At 41.9% G+C, this 19,492-nt stretch overlaps 1 protein-coding gene across 4 annotated transcripts in view; it reads left to right on the top strand.

The window, feature by feature from the left end:
• Nucleotides 1–378: 378 nt before the first annotated feature.
• The window catches only part of DNAJC6 (DnaJ heat shock protein family (Hsp40) member C6), a 145,825-nt gene continuing 126,711 nt past the window's right edge, over nt 379–19,492 (top strand). For 2 of the 4 annotated variants that reach the window (XM_045897484.3, XM_064589015.1), the window contains exon 1: nt 379–516. Coding sequence is in view for 2 of the 4 variants with exons in the window: in XM_045897485.2 (XP_045753441.2) it covers nt 402–516 (115 nt within the window). In the remaining 2 variants the exon portion in view is untranslated. The remainder of the gene's footprint in view (nt 517–19,492) is intronic. The other 2 variants (XM_045897485.2, XM_064589016.1) reach the window with 1 other exon arrangement.

Here is a 19,492-nt window from a genome sequence, read left to right as displayed (position 1 = left end):
GCCGTCTTCTGAACGAAGGACGGGGCACTAAAGCGTTCCCCTGCACAGCTGCCTGGCGCTCCGGGGCTTCGTGAGGGGGCGCCTCGCGGCAGTGTCCACGCCTCGGCCGGCCGCACCCCGCCGGCTGGGCGCGAGCGGCCAGCCCCCCACCCCCACCCCCACCCCCACCCCCACCCCCGGCCGCAAGCTCCTCCCCCCGCGGCCGCGTCCACCCCGGCGACCGCGCGGCACCTGCAGACGCGCGGCGGCCGGGGAAGCGCGAAGCCACCCTCGGGCGGCGGCGGCGGCGGCGGCGGCGGCGGCGGCGGCGGCGGCGGCGGCGGCGGCGGCGGCGGCGGCGGCGGCGGCGGCGGCGGCGGCGGCGGCGGCGGCGGCGGCGGGGGAGGGGCGCGGGCGCACAGATGGGAGCAACTGAGAAGGGCGGCAAGAAGAGCCGGAGGCTGTTTTCTTCTCTGCGGCCGTGGAAGGCGACCCGGCGGCTGTGGAGGACGCGCTCGGCTCCCAAGGCGGCGCAGGGTGAGTGTGGTCGCGGCGGGGGGACCTGTTACCGCGCGCGGCCGGCTAGGACTGGACTGCAGGGGCGGGGGGCCGCGGTGGCTCCCGCAGCCGGGGGCGGCCTCTCAGGCCCACCTCTCGGCCCCGGGGACCTGAGGGCGGGGGCGGCGCGGCCTGGATGTCCGGCCTGGCCCTGGCGACCCTCCGCCCTGACGCTCGGCCCCTGTGACAAGCCCAATCCCCCAAGCTCTCGCGGGGCTGCTCACCGAAGTGCGGGGGCCGGTCTCGGCGCTGTCTCCTTTCTCCTTCCACCCCTTGGCCCCTTAAGCATCTCTCGTTGGGCCAGGTGGTTGCAGCTTATTTCCTGCAAAGCCCCTGTCTGTGCTTTTGACTCTGGACAGAAGGAATTCAGGCTGCCTCCGGGACCCAGTCTACTCAGGTTTGCGTCCCGCCCAACACCTGGCCGGTTGCCTGCAATGCAGTAGTCATTGGGGCGAATCAATCTGGACCCAAGGCTACCTTCAGGGTCTTCCCCTTCTGGACCCACCCCCTTTCCAACCTGTCTGCAGTGATTCCCTGTTACCTCCTAAGCTCTAGTCACAGTAAACTACTTACCAGACACAGTACACCCTGTTCCCACCATGGCCTTAACTCACATTTATTTAATCACTGATTCACTCCATTCATTCCTTCCACAATTTGTATGGCGCTCTTCCCGTGTGCCAGGGCCTGGAGTGAACAAGGTAGGCAAGGCCCAGCTCATGGCACTTCTAGAGGGGGAAACAGACATTACACAAATAAGATAGGTAAACATCCCCATTACAGATTGCGATGTGTGCTGGGAAGGAATCACATAGTGTCCTGGGAGAGGAAAAAAGGCAGAGGCGCCCTGGCTTGCACAGCAGATGGACAGGGAAGACCTCTGAGGCAATGTGATTTAAACCAAGACTAGAAGACTGAGTAGGAGTTACTCCAGCATGGAGCCTGGGGAGAGCATTCCTGCCAGAGACAATAACAATTGGAAAAGGTTCCCCGTGTGCCTGAGCTTAGCAAGGGGAAAGTGAGGGAGGCAGGGCCTGGATCCAGGTCTAGGTAGGACATGACGAGGAGGAGTTTGGATTTTATTTCTAATGTGAGCTGGAAAGCTACTGAAGTGTTCTCAGCAAGGGCATGACATGATCTGCTAGCTCACTGCCTTGTGTGTATTTGCAATGGCCATGCCCTTGTCTCTCAGCCTACCCATCCATCAGGGATGCACAAATGCCATTTCCTCTGTGAAGCCTTTCCTGGGGTTTCTGCCACCTGTAACCTCTTTTTGAGTAGGGTATCTGTCACTGTTCATCTGATATTACAGATTCCACGTGGGCGGGTTCATCTTTGCATCCCCTACCAGGCTATGTCCAGGCTTGGTACTTTCTGGATACCTGTTGGCTAGTGTGTGTGTGTGTCCTGTCTTGTCCTTTCCATCTGTTTCTGTCATCTGAGGATTCTTTTTCTGAGAGGCTGACATTCCTTGATTTCTAAAATGGCCGATCTGATCCAGGGCAGAAGCTACACTGCACCAGGGCCCTGTCATTGATACAGTCCTCACCCCCCGCCCTCCACCTCCACCGCAGGATTGTTTGGAAGATTAAATGAATTGATGAGTTAAATGAGTTAATAATTGTAAAGTGCTGGCGCAGAGTAAACATTCTAAAACTAAATTTGACTCAATGCAAGAATTATCTTTTAAATATTATTTATTGAGTTAGAAACAAGCTTTTCTATTGTTGATAGTTAGACTAAGGCTTGGTATTGTCATCTCACTGGCTTTCAAAGAATGTGTTATTACTTTTAGTCAATATACAATTAAATTCCTTCCCTGCTGCCATTGAACTATTGCTGAACCTTAGTAGGTCTGAAGGCTAACCACCCTTTTACTTTAGCTTGCCTGAGGAGTTGGATAGAAGGGTCACTGCAACAAGTATTCCTTGAGTGATAATTACATGCAGAATGTAATTCCTGGTGTTGTGTGAATGTTTACAAAAGAGGACTAACTAGATATTTCTACCGTAGTAAAATGGGTTAGAGTAAGTCTCCTAGTTCAATAGTTTTTAAAGCCAAGTCTATACTGTGCATACAGTTGTCCTCTCCTCTCTTCTCTGTTTCTGTCTTAGAGGTCACCCATGGCTTCTTGGAATCCACTGCCACACCACATCTTTCTTTCTTTCTTTCTTTCTTTCTTTCTTTCTTTCTTTCTTTCTTTCTTTCTTTCTTCCTTCCTTCCTTCCTTCCTTCCTTCCTTCCTTCCTTCTTTCTTTCTTTCTTTCTTTCTTTCTTTTCCTTCCTTTCAAGATTTTATTTATTTATTTGTTAGAGAGAGAGAGAGAGACTGCACAAGCAGTGGGAACGGCAGGCAGAGGGAGAAGAAGGCTCTCTGCTGAGCAAGGAGCCAATGTGGGGCTTGATCCCAGGACTCTGGGATCATGACCTGAGTCAAAGGCAGATGCTTAACTGACTGAGCCACCCAGGCATCCCCACACCTCTTTTTTCTTAAGTAGAATCATGATTGATCACTATTTCTCTACTTCCCCTACTCCCATACAACCCTGGGTAAGGCCATTGTAATGTTTTATGTTATATGGTACATTACAGTTTATAGAATAGGTCAACTACAAGATCTTGTTTCAATCTTAATAGCACCCTTGAAGGAGGGAGGGCAGATGGTGTTTATTTCTCCCATTTTATAGATGAGGAAGGTGAAGCAAGAGACAGAGTGACTTGCAGGAGGTCATTATGACTGATGGAGTGGCAGACTCAGGCCTGATTGCCCATACAGCATTCTTTCTGCCACATCTCCCTGCACAAAATAAACATGTTCCAAAATCTATACTCATGGAGAGAAGTAAAATTAATAAATATGATGCAATGAAAGAAATCCATATCCCCATTTTTTTTAAAGGTGGCCTGAATTTCTCATAATGATGGGACATCATCTCATAAGTGATAAACACCAATCTGGGCATCTAGAATCATGTGCTTTGGTGCCAGACTCTGATTTGAATCTGTCATTAGTAAGTGGCACAGTAATAAGCTGTGATCTTGGGCAAGGTGCTAAATCTTTCTAAAACTCAGTTATATGTCATATATAAAATAGAGATGATAATTCCTATGTCACAATGTTACTGTGATGATTAAATGAGTTAATGTATATAAAGTGCCTGGTACACAGTAGTGTACAAGGTGGTAGTTATTATTTTTATTAATATTAGTCCAGATAGTGTACCATATGATCACATCCCAACAATGGTTAGTCACAGGGCTGGAAAGCTCAGTAACCTTTGGGACTAAAACATGGTTGGGAAGCTCCTTAGGGGCAGCTGTTCCTTCTGTACTAACCAGAAGGTCTTTTACACCATCCTTTTTGTTCCCACTTTTTTTTTTTTTCCCACCAGGAGGCTGCAAGTGAGAAGTAGTTTAGCTGCTGGGGACTCTTGACATCTTTTCAGCCTAAAACCCTGTCCTGAATATAGCAGACATTCAATAAATATGTTTGTAATGAAAAGATCCTTTAGGAGATCCTATCTATTTTCTATCTAGACAAGAGCCTATATATATATATATATATATATATATATATATATATATATATATATCTCCAAAGAAAATGCATCTGAAATTTTCTATATGATCACTTGTGACTGTAAGTAGGATAAATACTTAGAAGGACAATTACTGGGTTAAAAGGTATATGCTTTTTTAATTTGGAAAAATAGCTGACCTCCATTCATTTGTGCTAATCTAGTTCCTACCAGGAGTGTGTGCGATTCTGGATTTCCTACATCCTTGCCAATACTGAGTACTGTCAGACTTTTTAATGCTTGCCAATTTCATGGGTGTGAAATGGTAGTGCATGGTTGTTTTATATTGAATTTCCTTAACAAATAATGAAGATCTTTTCACATGACTATTGGCCATGTGTGAATAAGGCCTCTTCATGTCTTTCCCCATTTTTGTTTTAACTTGATGCTTTGTCTTTTTCTTATCCACTTACAGTTCTTTAAGTACTCTGGATACTAATAATTTGTTGGCTTATATGTCCGAACAATTTTAAAAAATATACCTAAGCATGCAAGCTATCCCCAATGGGAATATGAACAAGCTGTGCCCAATGGAAATTAACACCCCCAAATGCTTCCAACCTTTCTAGAGAACTGTATTTTAGACAAATATCAAAGCTTTTAGGTTATAGAGAAGGGAGTGAACAGTTGATGGAAGTATTTTGTAAGAAGTAGGTCTTGAAACAGTGGTAGAAAACTGGCCCCGAGTTTCTCCCACCAGAAATTACCTGCCTGAAATCCTGCTGGGGCAAAGAACCCTTTCCTGAGCTGCAATATTCCCTGGAAAGACAGAGACTGGAACTTGAGCCAGTCTCCATCAGCAGATGGTGCTTTCCAGGACAAGTTACTTGGAGAGGAGGACAGGTGATCTGTAGTTTAATCCTTCACTGCCATTTCTAACCATATACCCCTAAAAACAAATCACATTGAATGGAAATAATGATTACTACCGAGGGATATTGGAAAGATCAAATGAGATCATAAATATGAAAGACCTCTGTAGATACAAGGATATTTGCTAGGCTTTGCGAAGTAACCAACCCTGTGTCAGAGTGGGAAAAACTCATTGACCTATGATCTTTAGGCCCTATTCCCTACCATCTCTTCTGCATACAGGTGCATAATTGTCCAACAGTAGTTCTCCAGGTGTGGTCTCTAGACTAGCAGTATCAACCTCTCCTGGAACTTGTTAGAAATGCAGTGTTGGCCCCCACCTCACAGCTACCAAATCAGAAACTCTGGAGATAGGGTCCAGCAATCTGTCTTAACAAGCCTTGCTGTAATTCTGATGTATGCTAACGTTTGAGAACCACTGGCCTAGCTGGATGTGCAAAGGCTTTAAAGTCAGCAAATGTGTGTTCTAAAATGTTAACTCTCATTTGCCAGCTTATGGCATGAGCAAGTTACTAGGTCCCTCTTCTGTAAAAGGAAGATGGTATCACCTCCCTCACAATGTTGTTTTGAGAACAAAGTATCCTAGCTATGCTACTTTTTAGCTGTGTATCCTTTGGCAAGTCACTTCTCCTCCTTTCTGCCTCATTTTTCTCATCTAAAAAAGATGGAATGGCAAGAGTTACCGTGTATGCACTGTTTACTCTGTACCAGCCACTGGCCAGACCTGTGCATATTTTTATTTCATTTCATTCTGACAATAACCTTGTTTTGCCATCTGTTTTACCAATGAGAAAATTGAAGCACAGAGAGGTTAAGTAACATTTCCAAAGTTACACAGCTGGTAAACTGGGATTCAAACCCAGGCAGCGTGCTGTGAAAGCCTTTGCTTTCAACACAATGCTTAGCAAATAAGTTCTCAATAAATGTCTGAAGATGATGATAAGAAGAGTGCCTGGTACAGAGTAGATACTCCATATATCAGTTCCCTTCCCTTTGCCTTGTAGTGTGGCTTCATGGGAGCCTCTGCAGCTTTTCTTATAGTCATGCTGCCCTCCTGTGTGGTGACCCTCCTTACTAACCTTCCTTCACCCCCAGGCAGCAATTTTTCTCTATTCATCTCGGTTATGGCCACTCAGATGCTCTGAGCAAACATCCAGAGGCTTGGTGGGCTGGAGGAAGACGAAGTGAAGCCACCCTGCTGTCACCACCTCAGCATGTTTTGGGAATGAATGACTCAGCTAGAAGAGGGTCAGGGCTAGTCACTGAAAGGTCATTAGGTCTGCCTAATTTGGGACATAGCCTTCAAGCCTCTTTTGCTCTCAAATTTCCAAAAGAATGTAAAAGCTCTTTTTTGCTCAGTTTTTCTTCAGTGTAAAATTTACAGCTGGGAAGTTGAACCCACAATATTAACAACAGCATTTTTTCTTTCATTTTTGTTTTACAAGGACAATAAAAAGCCTTATTCTTTTTCAATTCAGGGTTTCACTCATTGTTCTTGAAAATTCTATTTGGTTTTGCTTTCAAGATGGCCTCCCTTACTGGGCATGACTCACTGGTCTAGTGACTCAGAAGTGGCATCAAACAAGACAAGGACTGTGCAGAGCTGTGAAAGGACTTGGTGGCCAGTGGAGCCTGTTTGAGCTTTCGCTAAACCCAGCTATTGACATAGGGCATCATTTCCCTTAATGCGTGTTTACAGAGGTCCTTGATACCAGTTTCTTCGAAGTGTGGGGTTTGTCAGAGACACTGCTTTATTTTGGAAAGCTCCAAGGCTTGAGCCCATTCTGGTCCCTCGACTGGATGGGGCCTTGAGGTTTACTGTGGGGCAAGACAAGACTTCTGAGAATTCACCTGACCCTGCTTGGAATAGCCCCAGAACCAGAGATCTAAGGCTTTTGTAAATATTGTAGCAGGAGGGTAAGTAAAGGCTCTTTTTATTTGAAGAGGACTTGAAACCTCTTTCTACTTAACTAAAAAAAAACAACCACCACCAGTCAATTAAGGATGGATAGAGATGAACACATATGTGATAAAGCAAATAGCAAAATGTAGTCAAAGATGTTTGCCATGCAACACTTCCAACTTTCCATATGTGTGAAACTTTTCAAAGTACAGTGTTGGGTAAAATGTAGGTTCCCCTAGAAATGACCACACTCTCGAAAGCAACTGGCTTCCTTTTTAATATAAATGGCAGCCCATTTCCTACTTCCTCACTCCTCCCAGACTTAGTCTTTTTTTCCTGGGAAGCCTCCTTGATTAAAGCTCACCTCCTGGAGCGAGGCTGGCAAGGGGGAGCTACTCCTTTATGCCAAGGCCCGTATGTTCTTTCTGATGTGTAACTCTCACAGCAGCCCTACCAGCTAGTTATTATTTTCTGTAGAAGGTGCAGAGGGGTAAACTTGACCCAGGTCACAAGGTAGTAATATTAGTCTTACAGCATTTATGGAAGCCTCACTTTATGTGTCAGGCTTTGTGCCATGTACTTTACATGTGTTAACTCATTTGAGCCTCACCCAACCCTAGGAGGTAGGTTCCATTATTGTCTTCATCTTACAGAGCAGGAAATACAGACAGAGAGAGGTGTAGGAGAGGGTCCCAGCTTACTTTAGGGGCCAGGACATAGCAGAGCCCATGTTCAAACCATCTGTCCTGCTTTATGGACCCTGCCCTACTATTCAAACCCAGGCCTTGGCATTCCTCTACCTAATCAGTAAATCAGCATACCTCGTAGGAACCTCTTGCCCTGAAGCCACAGGCCTCTTGAGGACAGAATGCTTTCTTCAGCACTATGTCATTCCCAGTGTTCAGAGCAGTGCCTGGCACAATGAATATTTATTGAATGAAAGAGTGCACAAACGGTGGCTTCTTACCACCTACTTTTCTCCCCTCTCTGCCCCGAAAGCGCTCCTAACTGGGCACATTTTGACCGTCCTGGACTTGGTCCTTGGAGATGGAGATGCCTGTTTCTTTGATGTGGTCTATGCACCAACATGGCTCACTTGGTGCCCAGCAAGGAGTTCCAGTGAAGGCAGATTTTCCTCACCGGTCTTAAGTTATCAAAGAAAAGCATAAAGGTATTACTCCCCTACCAAGGAAAGATGGGAACAAAAAGCAATACTTAACATTTCCCAAAACTTTCAGGGAGTCTTTCAATTGTGGCAGCTAGAAATCAACTCCAGGACCCCTAGTGGCTGTGGCAAGCTTTCCCTCTGCAGCTATATTTGACTCTTGGGCTACAGTAATGACCAGGTGAACACTAGCAATTAGTTCTCTTCAATGTGCCCGTGTATGCTGATAATTATACCTTGCATTTATATAGGGCTTAGTTCGCCAAGTACCACATCTATTCTCCCTTTTGATCTTCTGAAAGACCGGGCACATACACAGGGCAGATAGGATTAGCCCCACTTTATGGATGAGGAACCTGGTGCCAGAGAGGTTGTCACCTCCCCTGCACCACTCAGTTAATAGTGGTAGAAGTAGGTCTTCGACCCTCTTATCTCAACTCCTACTCCAGCAGATTTTCCATGTCAGTATTGCATTTAACCCCGCAATTTCTGGGGATGAGAGCAACAGGTAGGTGTATTTCTTGTTGTTGCTCTTCTTACAACTTAGTGAGGTCCTTGATTGGGTCAGTTAATCTTTTTGGATATCAGTTTACCCATGTATAATGGGGAATAAACACCCCTTATCACCTAGAGCAGAGGAGGTTGTGAAGAGTCAGCACTTAAAGAACAACATCTGAGTGAAGATATTTGGAAGGGACTATGATGCCTCTGACCCATTTTTCATAAAATAAATTAAAGGTCACTTCCTCTGGCCACGCTGTCTAAGATGGCATGTCTGTTACTTCATTACCACACTTCATTTTTCCTCATGGCATTTATTGCCATTTACTGTATGTTTACGTTTGTTTGTTTATTATCTGTCTGGATACACTCACCCAAATGTAATAGCCACAAGAGCAGGATTTGGTCTGTTTTCTGCACTCTTGAATCCCTAACAGATGGAATTCTACCTGGTACAAATAAACATTTGTTCAATGAAGGGATGAAGGAATGAATCTGAGCTATGTAATGATTGAAAGTAAGCCAGAATTGGATGATTGAAAGATTTGCTTGAATTTTCCTTGCCCTCTAAGAGAGGGCTCTCATGGTCTGGCTTCCTCATGCCCACTTCTGGCTCAGCCTTGAGAATCAACTTATGCCTGGATGAAATGGGTTCAGTAATCCGTGTCCATGCAGCAGACACGGGTCACCGTATGCCTCTGTACTTTAACAGCCTGGGAGCAGCTTGAGGAGTGGGACTGGTTCTCTTCACTGTTGTATCCCCACTACTTAGCATGGAGCCTGGGCCACAGAGAGGTAAAAGAAATATTTGTTGAATGAATGAATATGAAAAAGAACACAAAGCATGGGTCTCTTAATTCCCTCCAAAATTAAGGTCTCCGTTTGAGAATAAGCTTGGCACATGGCACAGATATTCCCCTTTCAACCTGAACCTAATCTCTACAGAGCTGAGGAGGCGCTAAACAGTTGGTTCCCTAATCTAAGAGAAGGAAAGGCAAGCCTAGACTCCAGATCCAGTTCCATGCCATGTTTTGGAATTTGTGTTTACGTCGGCCTTCATCCCCATCCTTTCTGCTCCAGCATAAGCAAAATTATCACCCTGCACACTGACTTGCATGCAATTATCAGAGCTCGGGTGCTCCTCCGTTGAGGGACTTCGCCCCTGAGACCGCTGACTCTCTGTGAATGACAAATCAAAAGTCAGGTTTGCAGAATCAGCCGGACTTCCCTGCTCATTTGCAGCACAGGGAGGAAAGAGAGAATGAAAGATTCTGAAAATAAAGGTAAGGGGCCAGCTGCAGAGGGGAGGCTAAAAGATGCTAGGGATGAAATGTCACTCCACAGATATGCTTAGTTTGTATTAATGGCTGACTTTAGATTACTGTGTATATATATATTTAAAATTCTAGTTACATAATAAACATGACTCTTTTTTTTTTTTTTTAATGACTGGCTTCTGGTTTCCAAAGATTGTGTCATTTAATTTTCCATATCCGTGCTACCAAATAGAACAATATTTTTGCATTCTTCATTTAATCTTGGCTGAATAACACACATTTCCATTTCACAGATATTCTTATAAGAGCTCTCAGGATTTTGATAATTTTATTTTAGGAGAGTTCACAATAGTTAATTAATATGTAGGTTTTTGATGCATTATTGCAGTTGGAATATCTGAAATACTTAGGACTTTTACAGTTTGGGTTCACAAGAAAAATGTTGACGGAGAATTCCTTAATGAATGTTCACCCGTTCAGGAGGACCCAGTGGAGAGCCATCACTGACCTTCAGAACTGTTTATCTTGCAGAGATGTTCGCATGCAAACTACCCCCACGCCTCCAGCCTCCAGACCCTAGATCCCTGGTACATTATCACCACCCCCACCCCCACCCCATTACTCGAATTCCGAATTCCATTTGAGGCAAGGGGGAAGAGAAAAATGGATTTAAATGAAAACTCAGGAAAGGACAGGGCTCACTAAAATGAGCCAACCAAATTTTTAGTTCAACAACAGGGATTCTGAAGGATTCTGGTGTTTTAAATTCCGAGGCTCCTTAAATTTTCTGCCGCAGTTGGGGGAGGAGCGATAGACCTCCAGGTCTCCGGAGGCTACATGTGTTCCCCGACCCTGTTACCGGAAGGAGCCCTTCCTGCTGCGTCGGCTCCTGGTCCTGGTCCTAGTGGCAGTGGAAGGCGCAGAGGGGCCAGACTCCCGGGGAAGCCCCCCGCCCCCCAGGAAAGCTCCAGGGCAGCCGCCGCAGCAGAAGACGCCATCTCCGCACCACCGTGCCCAGCCCCTGCTTCCTGGGCGCTAATTTTAGGGTTTGCCCGCCCCCCTTTTCCCCTAGGGCTTTCGCTGTTCTCGCACCCGAGCCGCTGCGCAGCAATTTGCACCCCACCCTCTCCTTGCTATGAGCTCTGCGTTAAGGAGGCCCCAGCACTTTGCCCTTGGACACCGGGGTTGGGGTGCGCGGGTGGAGGCTGGCACGCAGCAACCCCGGGCAGGTTACTTGCGCCCACCGAGACTCTCCCACACCGAGTTAAGTTGTTTGGGTGACCAGGGAGACGACACAGGCCCCAAGCCTTTACCTCCTCCCTTTACGCCAGGGCCCCCAGGCTTGGCCTTCCCCAGACCAGTACCCAGCCACTCTGGCTTGTTGTAAGAGTCTCACCTTGTGATGGTCAGTGATGTTTATTCCACATTAAAAAAGAAAAGCCACCCTCCCCTGACCAACCGCCCCCCCCCCCCCGCCGACAAAAAACCAAACCAAACCAAAAAAAACCCACAAAAAACAAAACCCCAAAGCCACAAACAGCCTGATGCCAGTGAGGAGACTGGTATTTTAATCTACTAAACTGTAATGAAGTCTCCCAAGCAATGCCACTTTCTGTAAGTGAGGCTTTAAAAGGGGCAGGGGTAGTTGGTGTTGGTAGTATTAACATCTAATAGGCTCTGGATCATTCACATCCACGTATTGATCTGTGTGGTTTTGATGTTTAAATATTAATTAAGCAGCCTTAGGTGCGGGGAAAGAACTATGTATGCATGGGGCTGGCAAGTGGAAACAGGGCCTCTCCACTGCTAAGCCAGCCTCTGGTGAACAAATAAAACCTGTGCCTATGTAATCCAAAGTATTTAAATGAACTCAGTAGTGTTGGCTTTCCCTGTGTTGTTTTCAGTGGCCAGAGAAAGGATTTTTGGAAAGAAAAAAAATTGCTTATATGCCATGTCATGCCAGGCCATGCTCATGTTCTAGAATAAGTTAAGACTGCCTCAACTGGAGGCTCAGGATGAGGCTAATATTCACTACTGTTTGGAATTTTAACACTCAGTTTCTCAGTGTGTCAGCATGTTTTAAGCTTCAAATCCCTAGCTGCTTTTTGAGGGGAATTGGTATTTAGAATTTTTGTTTCACTTTGTTTTGGAAAGAGCCTTTGGTTGGGAATCAAGATAGTTAGGTTCTGGCTTGTTTCATCTAATTTATTAGTGACTAAGGACAAGACCCTTTATTCCTTTGGATCTTAGTTTACTTAAAATGGAGAAATGTTAGACTGGATCACTGCCCTTCAGGTTGTGGGTAGTAAGAAAGTAATGTAGTGAGTCTCGAGCAACATTGTAGAAAGATGACATAGAATAGAAAATGTCAGACACCATTACACGTGGTAAGGGTAAACATTGTTTACTGAAACTTCTGTTTTGGGTACTTATGCTTGTTTATGCATGTAGGTATAGGCTGTCTTGATGTCAGATCTGTTTCTTACTGTGAATCCCAGTCAGGAGTTTGAGAAACACTGAAATACATGACAGTTTACTACTTTGGTTTTCAAGGAGTCTGTGAAGTGCAGTTTTATAGGTATGTCCATTTTGTTTATGTATGAAGAGAACATCAATAGTTTTTCTCAGATTTTCAAAAAGGTCTAAGATCCCCAACAGGTTCTGAATGATTGTTTTCTAAGGTCTCCCAAGGCTCTCCCAAGCCGATTTTTAGGGATCAAAGAATCTTTTCAGGGCCAGGAGATGCGTATGTGTTGACAGAGGGCAGCTGAGTATACAATGTGAGGTGGTGTGTGTGTGTGTGTGTGTGTGTGTGTGTGTGTGTGTTGCCTGTGCCCAGCGGTGAGGAAAAGGTGTGACCATGGTAACCACACCATGAGAGCTATTTGTAGGTTCCAAAGTACCAGTTGGTGACCTGAATATGAAACATAAATATCTAAAAATTTGATTCTTTATGCTGAAAACTATCACAGAAAAACTTAAAATGTTGTGAATTGTTCGGAAGTCAACTCTCCTTGCAGAGACTGAAAATGAGAATCAGATAAAATCTGAGGAGGTTGACAGGGGCAAATAAATCATCAGGATATTGGTAGGCAGAAACTGAATTTTTATAAGCTACCATGACATGACTAATGTTCAGTAAATGTTGAGTTGTGGTTTAACAAATGCCTTTCTTTTTCCTCCTTTTGGTACCTCTTGTACTAAAGACAGTTCAGTATAAAATAATTTTTATTTTTTTGAGAGAGAGAGAGAGCAAGAGCAGGGGGAGGGGCAGAGGGAGAGGGAGAAGCAGACTCCCTGCTGAGCAGGAAGCCCCCTGTGGGGCTCTACTCGGGGGCTCCATCCCAGGACCCTGAGATTATGACCTGAGCCCAAGGCAGTCGCTTAACTGACTGAGCCACCCAGGCGCCCCTCGGTGAGGCTTTTAAATACAAAAGCTATTGTATAACATTTACCCTGCATATCTCAAAATGCTTTGCAAGCCAGAAAAAAAATATATATATGAGACAACTAAGAAGAAAATCGTTGAATGCATTAATAAGTAGATATTGGCAAACATGACAGCTAATTACAACAACCATAACTCCTATTTAATGAACAACTAGTATGTGAAAAGCTCTGTGAGGTGCTTTGCATGTTGTCACAACACTGTAGGGGAGGGGGTTTTGTGCATGTAAAGAAATGGATTAAGAATTTTGTATAGGTACACATGGCTAGTAAGTAGCAGAGTCAGGATTCAAACCCAGGTCATTTTACCTCCCAAACCATTTACCTGGTAGGCAAGGGCTTGAGAATAAGTAGCATGGTGAAATTGCATAGTTATTAATAAAATTTTCAACATCATCTATTATTAAGAATAATAGATTATTATAAAAAGGGAAATGAGAACCATAAATATGATGATTTTTGACTAATTTTCTGGATTATGTTTATTTGGAAAATAGGCGTTCCAACTCAGCTTGAAATTTTCCTTTTATTTAGAAAGTTTCTGAGTATTTTGTGCAACAATGTTTTAAAAGCAGGGATCTGAAAGAATAGGAGTGGAGAATTTGAAAATTTGGTTGGAAAATTTTTTTCTGCAAGAGTGTAGGGCAAAAAGTTCTCTTTTAAACTTTGTTATTTTTCTATATTTTATCTCAGAAAAATAAGCATAGTATTTTTTTGAACACATGGGAGTTATGGATAATGTTTTAACATGGTAAAACTAGGTGTGGAGCATTGTCCATGCCAGCAGTTCTTGAAAGAATTTGATTTTTCACTGAAAATCATTACAAAATCTGATTGGGAGTTTGAATATGGACAGATCCAGGCTTTTAGGTGCTAAATATTAAAAAGACTGTGGTGTACATCCCCCAGTCTATAATCCAAATACAGTAAGTGGAAGGAAATTAGAAAATATTGTGATTTTTTTTAACCACTATGACTGTGTTGATACTTTTAGAGAAAACTCAAATTCTTTCAAGGATTTTTGTTATTTGCTGCTTGTGACTGGGTAGGTTGGAGAAATGATATGTTGGCTGGGGTGATCTGTAAATAGCTGACTGATTTCTTAGTTTTCAGGGCTAGCATGGGATAAAACTGGATTTTCAGCCTGGCCTATTCCAGTGGTTCTCAAATGGGCAAGGTACTGCTTCCGGGAGTGGGGGGGGAGGGGCACATCGGAAATATGTTAGGGGCTCTAGAAGCATTCACTGGGCAAAAACCAGAAATGCTGTAGATGTCCTACAATGTTCTGGACTGTTATATTCAGTGACAAATTATCTCGTGTCCAGTGCAACTTTCAAATGTTTTGCTGAGGAGGTAAGTGAAAACCCTCTATAGTTTTCCAAGCCTAGAACATACATTGGTTTTACACTGAAATATATATATATGCAGTGAAATTTCCAGGATTAAAAATGCTGTGTAAATTGAGGAGAGATCATACTTAATTTTGTTCAGAAAAACCACTTACCCAAAGCAACACTGCTTGTATTTGAGAAACCAATAAAACACACCTGTCTCATTCAATCTGTATAGAGGTACATGTACCTGACTACTTTACTGTGTTCTCTAATATAGTATTGCTTGAGCATTTGCATATTGAAATCCATATTTTTATTATAACTTTTTTTTACCTCTCTTACATTGTAGTTGGTATAGTGTATATATTTTTGTTTAATTTTTTTGTGAAGTAGGCTATTTTATCTTTCAGTTTCATTTTGAGATACTAAACAGCGAAATACAAAATATTTTTATATTTATATATATTTGTGTTACTCAGAGTATACAAAATGACCTCCTTAATGATTTTTTTTTTTTTTTAAGATTTTATTTATTTGCGAGAGAGAGAATGAGAGACAGAGAGCATGAGAGGGAGGAGGGTCAGAGGGAGAAGCAGACTCCCTGCTGAGCAGGGAGCCTGACGTGGGACTCGATCCCGGGACTCCGGGATCATGACCTGAGCCGGAGGCAGTCGCTTAACCAACTGAGCCACCCAGGCGCCCGACCTCCTTAATGATTTTAAGGAATTTGAGCCAACATTACAACTTTTGGAGATTATATACACAGTTCTATATTTCAGGTTCATTTAAAAAATTAGAACAATCTAAAACAATGAAATTAAACTGAGCATAAACTGCCCTCTTTGAGGCAGAAATACTGGGATATAGGTGTTACAAATCTTCTAAAAAATGATGTCACTGTTAATTGATTTTTATTTATGCTACTGTAACTGGAATTTTAAAATTTCACTCTCTAATTGCTTGTTGTTAGAATATAGAAATATAACTGATTTTTATTTGTTGACCTTATTTCAGGGGCCTTGCCTAATTCACTTATTAATTTTAATAGTTTTAGAATTTTATAGGTGGTTAGATTTCTGTGAATAATGACAGCTTTATTTCTTCCTTTCCAATCCTTAGACTTTTTATCCCTTGCATTATTGCACTAGCTAAGATCTCTCTCACAATGTTGACTAGAAGTCGTGATGGTGAGTATCCTTATTTTGTCCTCATCTCAGAGGAAAAGCTATCAACCTTTGACCATTAAGTACAATATTGATGTAGGATTTACATAGGTGCTTTTAAAAATCAGATTAAGAAAGTTATCTTCTTAGTGTGCTAAGTTTTTATCATGAATTTTATCAAAAGTTTTTTTGTATCATGATATCATGATTGTACTATTTTATTTTGTCAATATGACTTACATTGATTTTTTTTGAGTGTTAACTTTGCTCAACTTAGTTGTGATATGTTATTCTTTGTATATGTTGCTAGATTTGACTTGCTAATATTTTGTTGAGGAATATTTTTGTTCACGAGAGGATTAACCTATAATTTTCTATTGTTGTGGTCCCCTTGCCAGGTTTGGTAATCAAGGTTTTGCTGGCCTTATAAAACAAGTTAGGTTATTCTGTTCTTTGGAATGGTTTTGTAAGATTGGAATTGTTCTTTAAATGTCTGGAAGAATTTACTGGTGAAACCATTTGGGCATGGAAGTTTTGTTGTAGGAAGATTTTAAAAGGTGGATTCATTTATTTTAATAGGTATAGATTTACTCAGATTTTCTATTTCTTTTTGTGTTAGTTAAGTTGTGTTTTTCTAGGAATTTATCCATTTTATCTGAATTTTCAAATTTATTAGTAAAAGATTTTCTTTTTATCCTTTTAAGATCTTAATATTTGTAGGTTGTATGGTCTTGTCTCTATTTTTATTGTTAATATTGATATTTCTCTCTTTTTTATACTGGTAATTCTCTCTTTCTTTTTTAAAGATTTTATTTATTTATTTGACAGAGAGAGATACAGCGAGAGAGGGAACACAAACAGGGGGAGTGGGAGAGGGAGAAGCAGGCTTCTTGCTGAGCAGGGAGCCCGATGTGGGGCTCGATCCCAGGACCCTGGGATCATGACCTGAGCCGAAGGCAGCCGCTTAAGGACTGAGCCTCAAAGATTTTATTTTTTATTTTTTTTAAGATTTTATTTTTTGACAGAGACAGTGAGAGAGGGAACAGAAACAGGAGGAGTGGGAGAGGGAGAAGCAGGCTTCCTGCCGAACAGGGAGTCTGATGTGGGGCTTGATCCCAGGACCCTGGGATCATGACCTGAGCCAAAGGCAGACGCTTGAAGACTGAGCCACCCAGGTGCCCCTCTCATTTTTTTGATGCATATTACCAAAGTTTTATGAATTTTATTAATCTTTGCAAAGAGCTAGTATTTTTGATTTGGTTGTTTTTTATATTATAAATTTGTTTTCGATCTCATGAGTTCTTTTATCATTATTACTTTAACACTTGATTCCAATTTTCTGAAATTTTTTCTAGTTTCTTAACATATAAGTTTATATCTCTTATTATCAGTGTTCTTCCAAAAAATATTTTCATTTAAGGGTATCAGTTTTCCTCTAAGCATAGCTTTAGCTGCATCCTGTTAGTTTTATTATGTCATATTTTTGTTGTCATTTAGTTCAGAATATTTTATAATTTCCATTGTGATTTTTTTTTTTTTTTTTGGACTCACAGCGTCATGTAGAAATGTACTTCTTTTTTAAAAAATTGTGTTTTTTTTTAAATTCCAGTTAGTTAACATACAGTGTTATATTAGTTTCAGGAGTGTAATATAGTGCTTCAGCAATTCCATACCTGGTGCTCATTACAAGTACACTCCTTAATCCCCATCACCTATTTCACCCATCCCCCCACCCACCTAGAAATGTACTTCTTCATTACTAAGCAGTTGGGGAATTTCTAGGTTTTTGGGTTTTTTTCCCTTGCTGTTTGTTTCTAGCTTACTTTTCCTGTGGTCAGAGAACATACTTTGGATGATTTTAGTTCTTTGAAATTTGTTGCAATTGCTTTGGGCCCTGCATATTGTCAATTTTTATATATGTATGTTACATGTCTTTTTTTTTGAGGCTGATTTGGCCTTTATTTTTATTTATTTATTTAAGTAGGCTCCACACCCAGTGTGGGGCTTAAACTCACAACCCTGAGATCAAGAGTTGCATGGTCTACCGACTGAGCCAGCCGGGTACCTGCCCCTCACATGTCTACTTTAAAAGAATGTGCATACTGAAGTTATTTGGTTCCATGTTCTATATATGTCAATTATATCACTTTTTAAAATCTTGTAGCACAGATCTTATATATCCTTACTTACCCATTATGACTTTGGATTTGCCTGTTTCTCTTTTTATATTTGCTAACTTTTGCTTTATTTAACTTTGAGGCTATGATTTTAGGTGCATACCATATACACTTAGAATTGTTATATCTTTATTGTGAAATGTCTCTCATATCTAGTAATGCTTCCTATCTTAAAGTCTACCTTTCTAATATTAATGGAGCCATACCAGCTTTCTTTGGGCTAATACATACATGGTATATCTTTTTTCATCTTTATACTTCAATTTAATTTTGCTTTTATATTTAATCTGTATCCTCTGTAAGTAGCATATACAAGAATTAAAAAAAATCTAGTCTGACAGTTTAGTCTTTAGTTCAAGTATTTAAAGCATTTAATGTAATTATTGATATATTAAGGTCTACAGCTACCATGTTACTATTTGTTTCCTGTTTGTGTTCCACCTGTTTTATGTACCATTTTTCTTCTTCTTTGCTTTTTTTTTATTAATCAAGCATTACTTTTAATTTTCCCTTTTTGCTCTCTACTAGCATGTTACACATTTGTTTCCATTTTACTTTTTGTGTGTATGTGATTGATCCAATGCTACTTTTACTTAATCACATTCCAGATGAAGTTAGGCTCTGAGGATACTTTAATTCTATTTTCCCTGCCTTCCCTTCACAATTCCTCCTCCCCTTCTGCCTCTTTTGTCATTATTATAATTCATTTTATTTACGTATTTAATTCCCCATGAGACACTGATATTATTGGTTTTACAATCAATCTCCGCTTAGATTTACTCACATGTTTTCCCTAGCCATGACTTTTCATTACTTCCATCTGTTCCCTCTGGGATCTTTTCCTTCTGCATAAAAAAACAAAACAAAACAACAACAATAAAAGAACTTCTTTTAGTATTTCTTGTAATGCATATCTGGTATAAAATAATATTCTTAGCTTTCAGTCTGGAAATGATTAGTTTTGCCTTTGTTTTTGAAGGTAATTTCACTGGATTTATAGAATTCTGGGGAGGAAGATCCCCCCCTTCACCCCCAACACTTTAAGGATGCCATTCTATTGTCGCTGGCTTTCTTCCTTTCTTGGAAAGTTGGCTGTTAGTTTTATTGTTGCTGTTTGATGTTGCATCTTTTTTCTTTGGCAATTTTTAAAGACTTTTCTTGGGGCACCTGGGTGGCTCAGTCAGTTAAGCATCTGCCATCCACTCGGGTTATGATCCCAGGGTGCTGGGATCAAGCCCCATGTCGGGTTCCCTGCTCAGTGGGGAGTCTGCCTACCCGCCCTCATGCTCACTGGCTCACTCTCTCTCAAACAAATGAATAAAATCTTAAAAGAAAGACTTTATATATTTGGTTTTCAGCAGTTTTTCTAGGTGTGATTTTCCTTGTGTTTATCCTGCTTGGGGCTTTCAGATCTTCTTAAATCTGTGTAGCTTAATGTTTTTTGTAATTCTCATAATTCTCTGCCATTATCTTTTCAAATATTGTTTTTGCTTTGTTTTCTTCTCTCTTTTTGGGATTCTAATTACTTTTATGTTAG

Source organism: Mirounga angustirostris, unplaced genomic scaffold, assembly GCF_029215605.1.
Source record: "Mirounga angustirostris isolate CCGP_5_RB_7025 unplaced genomic scaffold, mMirAng1.0.hap1 SCAF_4, whole genome shotgun sequence".
Taxonomy (NCBI): Eukaryota; Metazoa; Chordata; class Mammalia; order Carnivora; family Phocidae; genus Mirounga; species Mirounga angustirostris.
The sequence above is the reverse complement of the archived record's forward strand: the minus strand, read 5'-3'. Positions and strand labels throughout refer to the sequence as shown.